General features: G+C 38.9%; 1 protein-coding gene across 3 annotated transcripts in view; it reads right to left on the minus strand.

Annotated features, from left to right (window-relative positions):
• The window catches only part of LMBR1 (limb development membrane protein 1), a 208,867-nt gene that overhangs the window by 24,373 nt on the left and 171,494 nt on the right, over positions 1-13,000 (minus strand). For all 3 annotated transcript variants that reach the window (XM_001364700.4, XM_056799967.1, XM_056799968.1), the window contains 2 exons: positions 4,891-4,967; positions 4,278-4,355 (listed from right to left, as the gene is read on the minus strand). In XM_001364700.4, the coding sequence (XP_001364737.1) occupies positions 4,278-4,355; positions 4,891-4,967 (155 nt within the window). The remainder of the gene's footprint in view (positions 1-4,277; positions 4,356-4,890; positions 4,968-13,000) is intronic.

Below are 13,000 nucleotides of genomic sequence, written 5' to 3' on the forward strand. Positions count from 1 at the left end.
AAGAGAAACATTTTTATAGTTAACTGTAGGACTGTGTATGAAAATTTCTATGCCAAGAAATTGACTGACCTACTTGTGATATAAATAGCAGGTATTTAAAATAGCACATGGCCTTTTTATTAATACATGTAGTTTTTTTTAGGCCTAATAATGAAAATTAGAAGTATAGTGATTCTGGGTAGTGAATAAAAGGGGGCCTTCATATGAAATTCTAATCATACGTGGAAGTGAGAGAAAGGGAGTTTGGGTCACAGACATTTTAATCTAAGATAACAAATAAGGTAAAACATTTAAAGGCCATATTATAAGCAATCAGATATAAATTTAAAACTAATATATAAATCATATTTATATACAAATACGAAAGTCAGGTTTAGTTAAAAAGCAAGGAGAAATAACCATGGCAAGGACCAGGAATCCATCAACTCTCCTTTAATCAATCCAAGGAGGAGGAGAAGGAATTTCAGGAACTATTTAAATGATGGGGTGAAAACAGCTTAGTTGTCTGGGAAAGAGAACATTTCAGAATTCCCACAGCACAAGTAGGACATTGTCCCTCCCCTGCTCAAGAAGCTTCAGTGGCTTCCTATTCCTTAAATGCAAACCTGGTTTTGGCATATATGAAGCCCTTTTTACACTGACTGATTTGTTCCTGCAGATTGATTTCCCATTATCCCTACTCACATAGTAGATGCTGTTACACAGCATTCCATCTCCTGTTCCCCTTCATTCTGTTATTTTCTCCCTCTGCTCCAGTTTCCCAATTTTCCTAGTTCCTTTCAAAGTTCATGAGGCCCTTCCAGATTGCTAAAACTTGTGTTAAAGACCTTCCACTCTGCCCCTCTGAATTTACTGTTCAGACATTTTCTTCTTAATTATTATGTACATAACACAGGCATATTATTCTGCCTAAAATACTGCCTTTCTGCCCCCAGAGAGCATAAATAAGGTCTTTAAAGGCAGGAGTGCTTGATGTCTGCCTCAGTGTTCTCAGTGTCCAGCTCAGTGCCAGGCAAGAAGTGGGTACTCAATGAACTCTTACTGGACCAAATTGAAAATGGCAAAGCTAAGGAAAAGGTCTGGAGAGAAAAAGAGCTCATTCATGTACCCATTCTTCTTCAGTGATTCATTGGATCCATAACCATAATACTGTGAATACTTTCTCAAATACCACAAATAGCAAAGCATCGAGACTTTCTCATCTCTTTTAAGCCCAATGCATGCCTTGCCATGTATCCAGCCCCAATACTGGGGGCCTTAAGGGGTATAGCCACATCTGTAGCTTGTCCATTTGTAATCCTTCACAGTCATTTTTTGCACTCATCCTTGCTAATGTGCTGAAGATTATTTCTACATATTGCCCATATCCCCAATGCTACAATTATAGCTCGTTGTAGCCTGATATTTTCTGATCTGCAATCTAGAACATTAGTAGAAAAAATATGGTATTTATAAAGTGGGTTTTTGTTTCATGGAGAACTCTAAAGTTATTTTTTTTTAACAGGAGGCATGAATTTCCCAAATGCAACCTAGCTTTCTTCCTACTGTTAATTCTAGACCCAATTCAATATTCATCTAGAATGTCTAAGACATCACTGTGAATGTATCAGCTCAATTCCTCCATTTAGCAAACATTTATTGAGCACAAACTAGTTATATGATACTTAATTGGCTACTATGGAAAATATAAATATAGGTCATAGGTGCTGCCTCTCTAAATGTACAGAGGGAACATGAAGCCTGGGATAAACAAAACCATCATGGATACCCTACTAGAAGGCTTTATATCAAGTAAAGATTTAAAATTATTTACTATGCAGCAGAAATATGCCATAATAAAAAGAAGATAATAGTCACAGTGATGGGACAATTTTTAACAATTAAATCTTTTAAAATAAATATTTATTGGGAACCTATTACACACAAAGCAAAGTGAATGGTACTAGGATATAAAAATAGTCACTGCTTTCAAGAAGCTTACATCTTCCAGAAAGGGTTTTGGTAGAGGTAAATAAAAGGAATTAGAAGGTATTATGCTACAAGTAAAAAGAGCTCTGGAGTAAAAAGTCCTGAGTTCAAGTCCCATCATCACAGATTCCTATGATTTATTTGTCCTTGGGCAAGTCAATTATCCTCCCCCTCCCATGGTATCAGTTTCTTTATATATAAAATGAAATGGTTTAGAGAGATGAACTCGCAGGTGTCTTCTATCTCCTTAGTGATCTCTGCCATTAAGCTATAACACTAGGCTTGGAAATTGGAGAGATGAAAAAAGTGGCAAAAGTTCAAAGACTGAGATGAGCAAAAAATACTCAGTGATTCTTTCTTAAAGCAGCCACTCTGATCATAATTTCAATGATACTGCCTTGCAAAAATGCAAACAAAACCCAATTTGTTTACCTGACTCTGATAATCAGCACTCATATAATTATTAAAACGTATCCACAAATACAAAGTTTGGTGGTGGCTTTATCTAGAGGTGTGTGTGTGTGTGTGTGTGTGTGTGTGTGTGTGTGTGTGTGTGTGTGTGTATTTTATGGGAATGATCTTCTGTATCCTCCACAAAATATTAATCTTTAATTGTCTCATTGTGACAAGGAGGTAACCTTGGGATCTTGAAAGTTATAAAAGCAGTGGCCAAGCTTTGGAAAAGTTCTACCCTGTTGGAGAGACTTCAAACTCTGGTCTGAGCAACAGACATAGTTTGCATTCCAAAAACCAGCCTAGTTAAGTATGGAGGGATTCATTTTCCATTATAACACAAAGTGAAAAAAAAAAAGTGAACTAGTATAGGGTCTTGTGGCCCTTTACACTTATGTAGTGATGTGCGTAGCAGAGCAGAAGCAGTGGGGTTAAAAATCACAAGTGTTTAGGTCATCTATAAATTTAATGTATCTATTAATACTCTGACTACAAGATTTTTCTTTCATTTGTCCACTGACCAACAGGTAGATATACTACTATTGGAACTAAATTTTGTCAATCTTGATATCCTTTCAATAGGTAAGATCAGAAGAAAAAAAGTAATTTAGGGCTAACTAGAAGTATAAATCAAAGTTTCTTCCCCTACAGATATAAATTTACAAATATAGAAATTAATAGAATTAATTTTATCATGTGTCCATTATTTCATGGGTCATTTGGTCAACAATATTGCAGTGTTCACGATAAATATTTGTAAAAAGAGCACCATAAAAATAACATTAACTTATGCAATAATATATGTTACAGAGAATGCAGAAGTAGAGAAATACTAAGAATGTAGTTAGACCTTCCAGACTACAGACTTATTTGTAAAATCTTATATAGAGAAAATGATGAAAGGTTATCTTGTTGCATAGTTGTAAGTATGAAACACTACAATATCACACAGAGCACCAGAGTGGTACCTTTGGGGTGTGAGCAAGCTGCAATATGTAACAATTAAGCAACTAGGAAGAAAAATTGGGGAAACAAAGATCATGAGGGAAATAAAAGAAGATGAATCATGGGAAGGTCTCATATAAGAGGCAAGAGATAAGAAGCACTAATGCTACACTGGTATTCTCTTAATATCAGTCTGAGAAAGTTTCCCTACACATTGGCTGGAACTTATGAAAGGGCATGAATAAAAGTAGCACAAGATGAGCAGGCAAGCATGGATTATCATCTACATCTTTAAAGAGAATAGTCAAATCAATAAGATCAGTGGTCCATTAAAGAATCTTCTAAAAGGAGGAGATATTCAAATAACCCAGATGTTGGAATATAATAAAACATTATTTTTATTTAAACTCCCATAGAAAAAAGTTACTCTCTTAAAAAATGGTACATGCCATTTCCCTACAAAAAGTATGTATTTCTCTTCAGTTTAACAAAACATGGGTCTAAACTATCTTTAAGCATGTTTCCTTTTAAGCTGAATACTGGGATCTTATGAAAACCTAACAATTTAACTAATTGCTTTTATTTCAACATTTTATAAGATTGGTACTATGTTAAAGAAAAAAAACTGAATTTCGTTTTTCAAAATACTAACGTAACTTCTAGACTTTGTATCTAAATTTAAGCCAACTATATGAATAAAAATGTTACCTATCATTCCAATAAAAATGGGAAAGGAGGGATAACTATAAACAACCTATAAGTTATTTTTTGCACAAAGAAAAAATATAATTATTAATGTATTGTATAAAATGGTCAATAAACAAAGCTTTTTAGATTTTACTGTTTGAAATACTCCATGGACAAACACAGTTACCTCTGTAAAAGAAAGAGATGGTGAAATTTTACTTTACCCTCGATCCCTTTGGCATTGCAGTTTCGTCAACCAAGAGGCAAAGGATGTTGCAGGCAACCAGGAGGACTGAAATGGACTAGAAAGCACAAGGAAGACATTAACTGTTGGGTGCATACTATTCAATAATGTTTATTTTCATTTTAACAGAATCAGGTAAGACAACTAGTTTTACAAAACTTTCTAACACATATATAATAAACCATTAGTTAAGTAATATATTAACCAAAACCCTTTGAGATAATTGGAAGATATGTAAGATATCCATTACAAATGAAGAAACTTGAAACTCCCAAAGATCTAATTCTATATTTAAAAGTTGCTTGTTAAGAAAAACCTTAACTTCTTTTTCTGGTGAAGGAAGTAAGGAAGTAAAATCTCATTTTGCAGATTCTATATGGATATATCCTACATTGTGGATTTGTGGGATCCTGCTACCAAAGGCTATTTTTTTGGCATGCTAAACAAGCATAGAAACATTTGAACTCAAACTGAGAGGGCCCTTTGGTTGATAAGAATGCTAGTTAAGCACACTTTTACATAAAAAGCTAGTTAATACACTGAAAATAAATAAGCAATGTTTTGCTTTTCCCAAACCATAAAGAAATTCTTACTGTTTCAATAAGAAGAAGAACCATGACAGCAGGATACACCAAATTCCGTTCCCATGCTGAAGCCTTTTTTCGTCTCTCTTTTCAAGAAAAGAATGAGAAAAAAATTTAATGACTCAATTTCAATGTTCCTTATAAAATTTGCAATTTAACATTTTCACTGATCACAGGTAAAGAAATTACTTCAATTTCCTTCCAACCACATCACAGACTAGAAACTAGAGATTTAATTTTTTTTCCCCATTCAACAGTTTGATTCTGTGATGACTGGTCTCCAAAAACATGTTTAAGGTTCTTTTTAAAAGTCATTTTATGGGGATAGATACATGATTATTTCCTTCAAAAGCTATAATTCTAAAAACAGTATAGTTAATGCACATGTAAATGACCCACAACTTGCTAGCTATGAGTACCTTTTCCCATTTCAGATTACATAACTGACTCTTAACAAGCTACTTTTTCCCCCTTGACTAAAGAAACTCATTGCTTTCCAGAGTAACAAAGCTTTTTAATCATTTGCAAGAAACCAGATAGCACCTAAAAATATTCCTTCACTAAAAGAAACTTAAGATAGACCATACATTGAAGTTTTTCAAAAGAATAAATTTTATTCTTGATTACTTTATCAAATCCAAGACAAGAGCAATAATTAAGAAAATGCTTCATTTAAAAAAAAGTATTTCATATAGTAATTTTCACTAAAATAAACTCAAGAATAGAGGTCTTTCATGAAAATCTCTTTTTCAAATACATTGACTGAAAAAAGTACTGTGTACCTTTACATATTTTTCCCGGTTATTAGGCAAGTTATTGGGCTATCTGGCTTTTAAGGGGAAAAAGAGAGAAGGTGGGTGTGCTTAAAGAATTGTAGAAGAAAATTACTGCAGTGTGGTAGCGTGAATAAAAATTAAAACCCTCTCAATTCTTTCTCCCCAAAGAAAACCCCTCAGTGAGACCTGTTCCATTAGAGGAGGTGCACCCGCACCCCAAGACGTAACCAAGGGTAAGGACCAGTGGCTTCCTCCCGACCTTTCCTCCTGCCAGGGAAAAGGCTGGCTGCGGTTGGTTGATACACATTTATGAAACACCCACTGTGCACCAGATGCTGTGTTCAGTGCATTGAGACACAAAGAAAAGCAAAGGACAGTCCGCAGCTCCAGCAGTTCGCTGTCCAAGGACGATGAGGCCCTAGCTAAGGAGGGGCTGGGAAGACCTGGCACATGGGGGTTTCCGAGGTTGTCTGGAAGTGGGGGCCATCCTGGGATTAATGAAGCAGAGAAGGGACAGGGAGCAAGCCTGGAGAGCAGCCTGGAAGCACTGGAAAAGGGAACCCAGTAGACAGATTGTATGAAGGTAAAACCAAAAGGTGGCAGGGCTGGGAAGGTGGCCTGGAGGGAGGGCAGAGCCAGAACAGAGAGTGTTAGAGGTCTGCTGGGCAGGGAGGCCAGAGATGGGAGCCCTGAGCAGAAGAGCCAGATGTGAGAAGCGGCAGTATCAGAGCAGGAGGAGACCCGGAAGGGAGGCACTGGGGGGAGGGGGGAAAGTGCCCCATGGGGTCTGGAGGAGAATGCAGCAGTGGTTCAAGAAGCACACAGATGGGCAGGAGAACCTAGAGAGAAAAAAGCTGAAAGGAGGCCACTGATCAACAGAAGCAAAGGAGAAGAGACAAGAATGAGAACCAAGAAAAGGTGGCTGGATCTGGCAATAAGAGATCACTGGTGGGGCGGCTGGATGGCTCAGTGGATGGAGAGCCAGGCCTGTAGACAGGAGGTCCTGGGCTCAAATTGACTTGGGCACTGTACCCCAGAAACCCAGGGGAGCTATTATCAGGGAAACTCCCTTGCCTTTGCATCTTTGTGACTCTTAACCTAGAAACACCCCACCCAGGGTCCTGAGATGCTTACCCTCTTTTGTCCTCTAGATTTAAGGTGGACAAAGAAAGGAATCTTTATGCCTCCAGGCAGACCCCAGTCAGATGACCACCCCACTCCATGGGGCTGTCCCCATGGAGGAACAGCCTTTCCTTTCATGCTGTCCCCCCAGGGAACTGCTCCCCACCTTGCTGTTCTACCTTGCTATTCAATAAATCTCTTTTTGTTTTTAAGCTAAATTTTGGAGTCATTGCATGCTTGCAAAAGGTATCCTTCCCGAACCCAAAGGGTTCCATGCCCATAACATTACTGCCTTGGAACCTCTATTTAGTAATCCATTCCGAGCCAGAAAGTCAAGCTTTTTAAAAGGGTCAGAAAGATCGGTGTAAAGGTCTGTGGAGTTGGAAGCTGGAGAGGCGGAGGGGGGGGGGGCACACACAGGACGCTCAGTTGGAGGAAAGGGGCAGATGGGGCGGCCTCTATGTGAGGCGGGGAGGACAAGGATTGCGTGGCCCCGGGAAAAGGCCTCCCTGTTGCCGAACAACACAGAGTGGTCAGAAGGCCTGGCCAGTAGTGAAGCTTGCCTGAGATGGGATGACCCACGGAGGGACAGCTGGAGGAGGGTCCCAAAGCCAAGGCTCAGCCTGGCCTCAGGAGAAGGGAGATGGGAGAAGGTCGGCATGAGGAAATGACAAAGAGCGGAGAGTCCAGGGAACAGAGGGGCTGAGGGGCAGGAGGCAGAGGGAGGCCATAGCCCACAGAAGAGGGCAGAGAAAGGGGGAAACTGCAGGAGGCCGCAGAAGGAGGACAGATGCAGGACCAGAGGGGTCAGGGTATTTAAGGGCACTCAATAGGCCAAAGTCCCTTGGAGAGAAGGCATGACTTAGGAGATGAGAGACACTGAGGGTCGGGGTTCAAGGCCCCTGGGGAACAGCTCCCAGGACTGTGATTGTTGCAATGGGGAGTGTTTGGCCCAAAGGAAGAGACACTGAGTGACTGCGGGGGGCCAAGGAGCAGAGAGGACTCCAGCCTCTCCCACCTTGCTGGGGGGGGGGGGGGGCGCGGTCAGAAGGCAGGCAGTCCTGAAGGGGCAGCTGAAGAGGCTGTGCCATGGGGCCACCCCAGGACCAGAGAGCAGTGAAAGCAAGCCAAGGGAGAGAGGACGGAAGTGCTGAGAGGGAGAAGGGATGGAGACACATGGAGCTCCTGGGAAAGCCTCCACTTTTAACAGAGATTGCCAAAAGACCAAAGGAATAGGAGAAGAAAAGATGACTTTGTGGGAAGAGGAAGAGTGAAGTGTTCCTGGGAGCCTGAGGGAAGGGGCGGAGGATGACCCAAGGAGGTTGGGAACAACTGCGATGTCCAGGCATGATTAGGAGGGAGTGTGCTTATTAAGGGAACAGAACCTCTCTGACTCCCCAAAGAGCCTGAGATCAAGAAAGAGACACAAAACACCCTGCTTCCCCTCTCTAGGACAAGAGACTGCAGCAAGGGAGGGAAGTCCCACTTCCAACTAGGCTACGACCCTGTACTCCTGCCCTTCTTGTGGGCAGCTGCGGCTCAGGGGACTCAGCCAGAGGCACACGTCTTGCTGCCCAGGGGAACAAACCACAACTGTGTCCTGGCCCATACACTTCACGCTTCCTCTTCCCACAAGTAAAGCCAATCCCAAAAGATGAGGAAAATCTTGGTGTCCACAAGAGAGAAAAGGCATAGAGCAAAAGAAGAGACCCTAATTAAGTTTGACTCTCAAATAGACGGGGATTCTAAACTTTAAAAGCCCCCTCCTCCAAAGAAAAAGAAAGGTCTTCAATCTGATTTAATCCCCAATATATGGGAGCCCTAGAATTCAGCTTTTGAGGCCTTCACAACAAAAAATGAGTCAACAAAATAAAAGGACTTTTATGATATTAGGAATGACCAAGAAACAAATTCATTAGAAAATACATCAAAAACATCTAGAGGGGGTAGCTGGGTGGCTCAGTGGATTGAGAGCCAGGCCTAGAGATGGGAGGTCCTAGGTTCAAATATGACCTCAGACACTTCCCAGCTGTGTGACCCTGGGCAAGTCACTTGACCCCCATTGCCTAGTCCTTACCACTCTTCTGCCTTGGAACCAATACACAGTATTGACTCCAAGATGAAAGGTAAGGGTTTAAAAAAATAATAATAATAAATAAAATATATGTGACAGGATATAGGCACTGAATTCAAGAGTCCTTTTTTCCAGGTAAGGTAAGGGTTAAAAAAAAATTAAAAAAAAAAACATCTAGAACTAAAAACTCAAAGAAAAATAAATGGCTTGCCCAGAAGCACAATAACTTTCTTAGAAGAAATGATGCAAGAGTTTTTAAAAGAATTTAAAATGACCTCATATAAGAAATATAAGAAAGAGCTATAGAGAAGAAATTTGGAAAAAAGAATCAAAGCTTAACACAAAAGACAGAAATCTCATCCAGATCACAAACTCCCTAATGATTAGAATGTAATGGCTCCAATAGGCAACAAAAATTATTCAAGCAAAAGATTCAGAAAATTTAAAAAACAAAGCTCACAGGATCTCTGATTAAAAATAACTGGCCTGAAAAAGAGATGAAGGAGAGATAACTTGAGAAATAATGGATGAAATCTATAACCAACAAAAGAATCTAGTCAATATATTTCAAGAAATCATTAAAGAAAATTAATCAAATATATTAGAATAAGAGGGCAATTTAAAAGTAAAAAGAATCTAGCAGGGGGCAGCTGGGTAGCTCAGTGGATTGAGAGCCAGGCCTAGAGACGGGAGGTGCTAGGTTCAAATCTGGCCTCGGCCACTTCCTAGCTGTGTGACCCTGGGCAAGTCATTTGACCCCCATTTCCTAGCCCTTACCACTCTTCTGCCTTGGAACCAATACACACTATTGACTCCAAGATGGAAGCTAAGGGTTAAAAAAAAAAAAAGAATCTAGCAGTCATTTCCTGAAAGGAACTCCAAAATGAAATCTCACAGGAATGTCTGCTGAAATCCAGTGTTTCTAGATATAAGAAAAATATTAGATACATCCAGAAAGGAGGAATTCAAGTATCAAGAAACCACAGCTATAATTAATTTACATCATAAACCAAGAAGTAAAGAAAAAAATATCTTTCCAACCTATGGATAGTTGGAATAAGTAAAAGGGAGGATACCACAATATAAAATGGCCACTTTTGATTATATAAAATTTAAAAGCATTTGCATAGATACAATAAAGATTAAAAGGGAAACAATGAATTGAGGGGAAATTTTCTTTTCAGCAAATTTCTCAGAAAAAATTTTTTAATTCTTGATTATACTCGGTAATGCAACGATCTGGGATAATCCTGAAAGATTTGTGCCAGGGAATGCTATCAAACTCCAGAGAAAGAAATGTTGGAGTTGGATGGATGTGGATCAAACACAATATCTTTCACAAGGGTATATTTATAGTTTTATTTTGGGGCTTTGGTTTTGTATGAATATGCTCTTACAACAATGACCAATATGGTAGTGTGTTTTGCATGATAACAAAACAGTTTTCATTTCCAAGATATATAGAATATTCCCAAAGTCCTAGTGCAACTTTAATTTTCAAACTGGTTAGACTGGCTGCAAAAAACTAAGAAAAAATATAAGATATTAAAATAACTTTTACATAGCCATCTCTGAGAATTCATCTCTCATCTGTTGACTCCCAATTTCAATAAAATGTCATAATCCATCAGTTTCTCTTTTTTACAGGATATCAATATAAAGTCCAGCTTATACTTCTCAGTCATTGCTTCCAAGTGTTGATCATATAATAAATAATTTATTCTGGTGGTTAATAAACCTTCTAGTACATAACAGTTTGAAATCAAGAAGAAAAGTATATCCAGTGCTACTATCAGTAATTATCAACTGCAGTTATAAAAGAACAAATTTTTCCAAAAAGGGAGAATTATTTACCAACAAATATAATTTTCAACTCTGATTATAAATTACCACTCTAATTTGCTAAATTAATTCATCTGTTGATGCTATCGCTATACCTCTTTACTTTGGGAGTTTAAGTCTATATCATGTTTCCCACAGCCCAGAAATAGAACAATGTTAAATATAAAGTAGTTCTGAGCAGACAAATAGCATCCACAAAATATAGGATATAAACATAGTTCAAATGAAAGTTAAAGGCGTGTTTTAAAATGTACATAAATTTTTATTCTATTATCAGTAATTCTGGAGAAATGAATATGATTAAATCCCTCCATCAACATGGCTAAAGGAGAAGTTATCATATTCCTACTAAGTCTACCAAGACTATATTAGTCAATAATGTAAAAAGTCATCTTTTTCCTTCTATTAGACTAGAAATATTTGCATTTTATGTATTGTCACTTAAAATATATAAGCAGGAGGCGGAGTCAAGATGGTGGCATAGAGGCAGTGAAAGTTCAGACCTCTGAAAACCCTTCCTTATTGATTAATAACTAAATGCTACTAGGGGACTGAAAATCAAACCTAACAACAAGACAGAGCCAAGGAACCCCTCCTGCTGGACTCAACATAAAAGGTACACCCCTCAAAAGTCTGAATTCAAGAACATTCAGGTTTAAGAGGAAGGAAGAAGGTCCCAGGCCTCTCCCCCACCTAGAGCTCTAAGCCTCCAGTGGCAGCTGGAACCACTGGGCCAGCAAGGGTGCTGGTCTAGAGGGAGTACTGTGAAAATGAGATTACTCCACCCTACTTAGTTCTTACTTTATGGAGAAGATGAAATTGTAATCTCCTGATTGAACAATGAAGGTACTTGGTTCTTACTTTATAGTGAAGCTAGAACTTTAAGCTAAGTCTATTTTAAGATCTTAATACAAAAAAGTGTCAAGTAACTATAAAGGACAAATTAATCACAAAAAGGTTAAGAAACTAACAAAAGGTGAACTTAACAAAGAAGTGTTAAGTAACTCAAAAGATATAATCTAATCAAAGAAGATGAGAACTAAAGAATGGGCAATACTGGAGAAAAGCCTCTGATGTGATTGGTAGATGTGAAAATTTAGAGGAGGGGGCACAAGAGTAAAAGGTCTATATATTTTATGTCACTTCCTCTCTCTGGTACCTTTGGCGGCGAAGAGGTGGCTGCTGACAGCTTGCTAGGCCTTTCGGCATCTTGACGTGGGTACAGCTATTATCCAGTTTGGTGGTGAGTTTCTGGCTGAGTTTTCCTCCTCTACTTTCCAAACTTTATACTCTCAGAAACCTCTAATCTCCTTCAGAGACCTAGCAACAGATATTTTGAACTCCCCCTGGCACAGGTCAGGCAAGAGAAATACTATACCCTCTTCCCTCTTTCTCCTTAAATCCTTCCCTCTATATTAATTAAAAATTTCAATAAATTTCCAGACTGACTTGGGTATTTTATTTTGAGATTTTCCCCTGGCAACCAATTAATTTAGATTTTAAATCACAACCCTTAAATTATCTTTACAGTACCTTGCAGGCAAGGATGTGCCAGGCTCAGAGCATCGAACACAGGAGGTGGGGAAGCAGATGGAGAAGAAGCGCAGAGCAGGCAGTCTAGTTGCAACAGCGGACACTCCATATTGCCCCCACCTTCCTGAGGTTTTGGACTCAGGGTACATTCAGCTCAACCTAGCTGGACTTAATCCCACAAAAGCCTCCAGAGGGCAGGAAAGCTAAAGCTCCAACACTCCTTCCTCACAGACTGTCTGAGAGAGTTGCTGACTGAGCTCCAAGGGTGAAGACTGACAGAAAAGCCCAAACCACAGCTCCAACAAAAAGAATGAGAAGCAAGAGATCAAACAACTGCATGGAATAAAGATGGAGTAAATATAAACAAAAAAACAGAAAAAGAAAAAAGAAATTATAATCAACAGCTTCAATACGGGCAATTAACAAAGAACAAACAGAACAGAGAAGGATGAAGGAACACCAAGCAAAAAAACAGAAAACCCAGCAAATTGGATACAGACTTTGGAAGAACTCAAAATACAATTCAAAACACAATTAAAAGAGGCTGAAGACAACTGAGAAAAGGAATTAAAATGTAAGATAAGTCATCTGGAAAGAGAGGCACTTGAACTAAAATAAGAAAATAGTGTCTTGAAAGCCAAAATTAATCAGCTTGAAAATGAGACAAAGGAGATGAAAGATCAGAAGGAGGATGACCAAAAAGCCAGGGATGAAATCCAGTCTTTATACAACTAGAAGCAAGCAACTTCACAAGGCAGCAGGATACTATAAA

The sequence above is a fragment of the Monodelphis domestica genome, chromosome 5 (assembly GCF_027887165.1).
Source record: "Monodelphis domestica isolate mMonDom1 chromosome 5, mMonDom1.pri, whole genome shotgun sequence".
NCBI lineage: Eukaryota > Metazoa > Chordata > Mammalia > Didelphimorphia > Didelphidae > Monodelphis > Monodelphis domestica.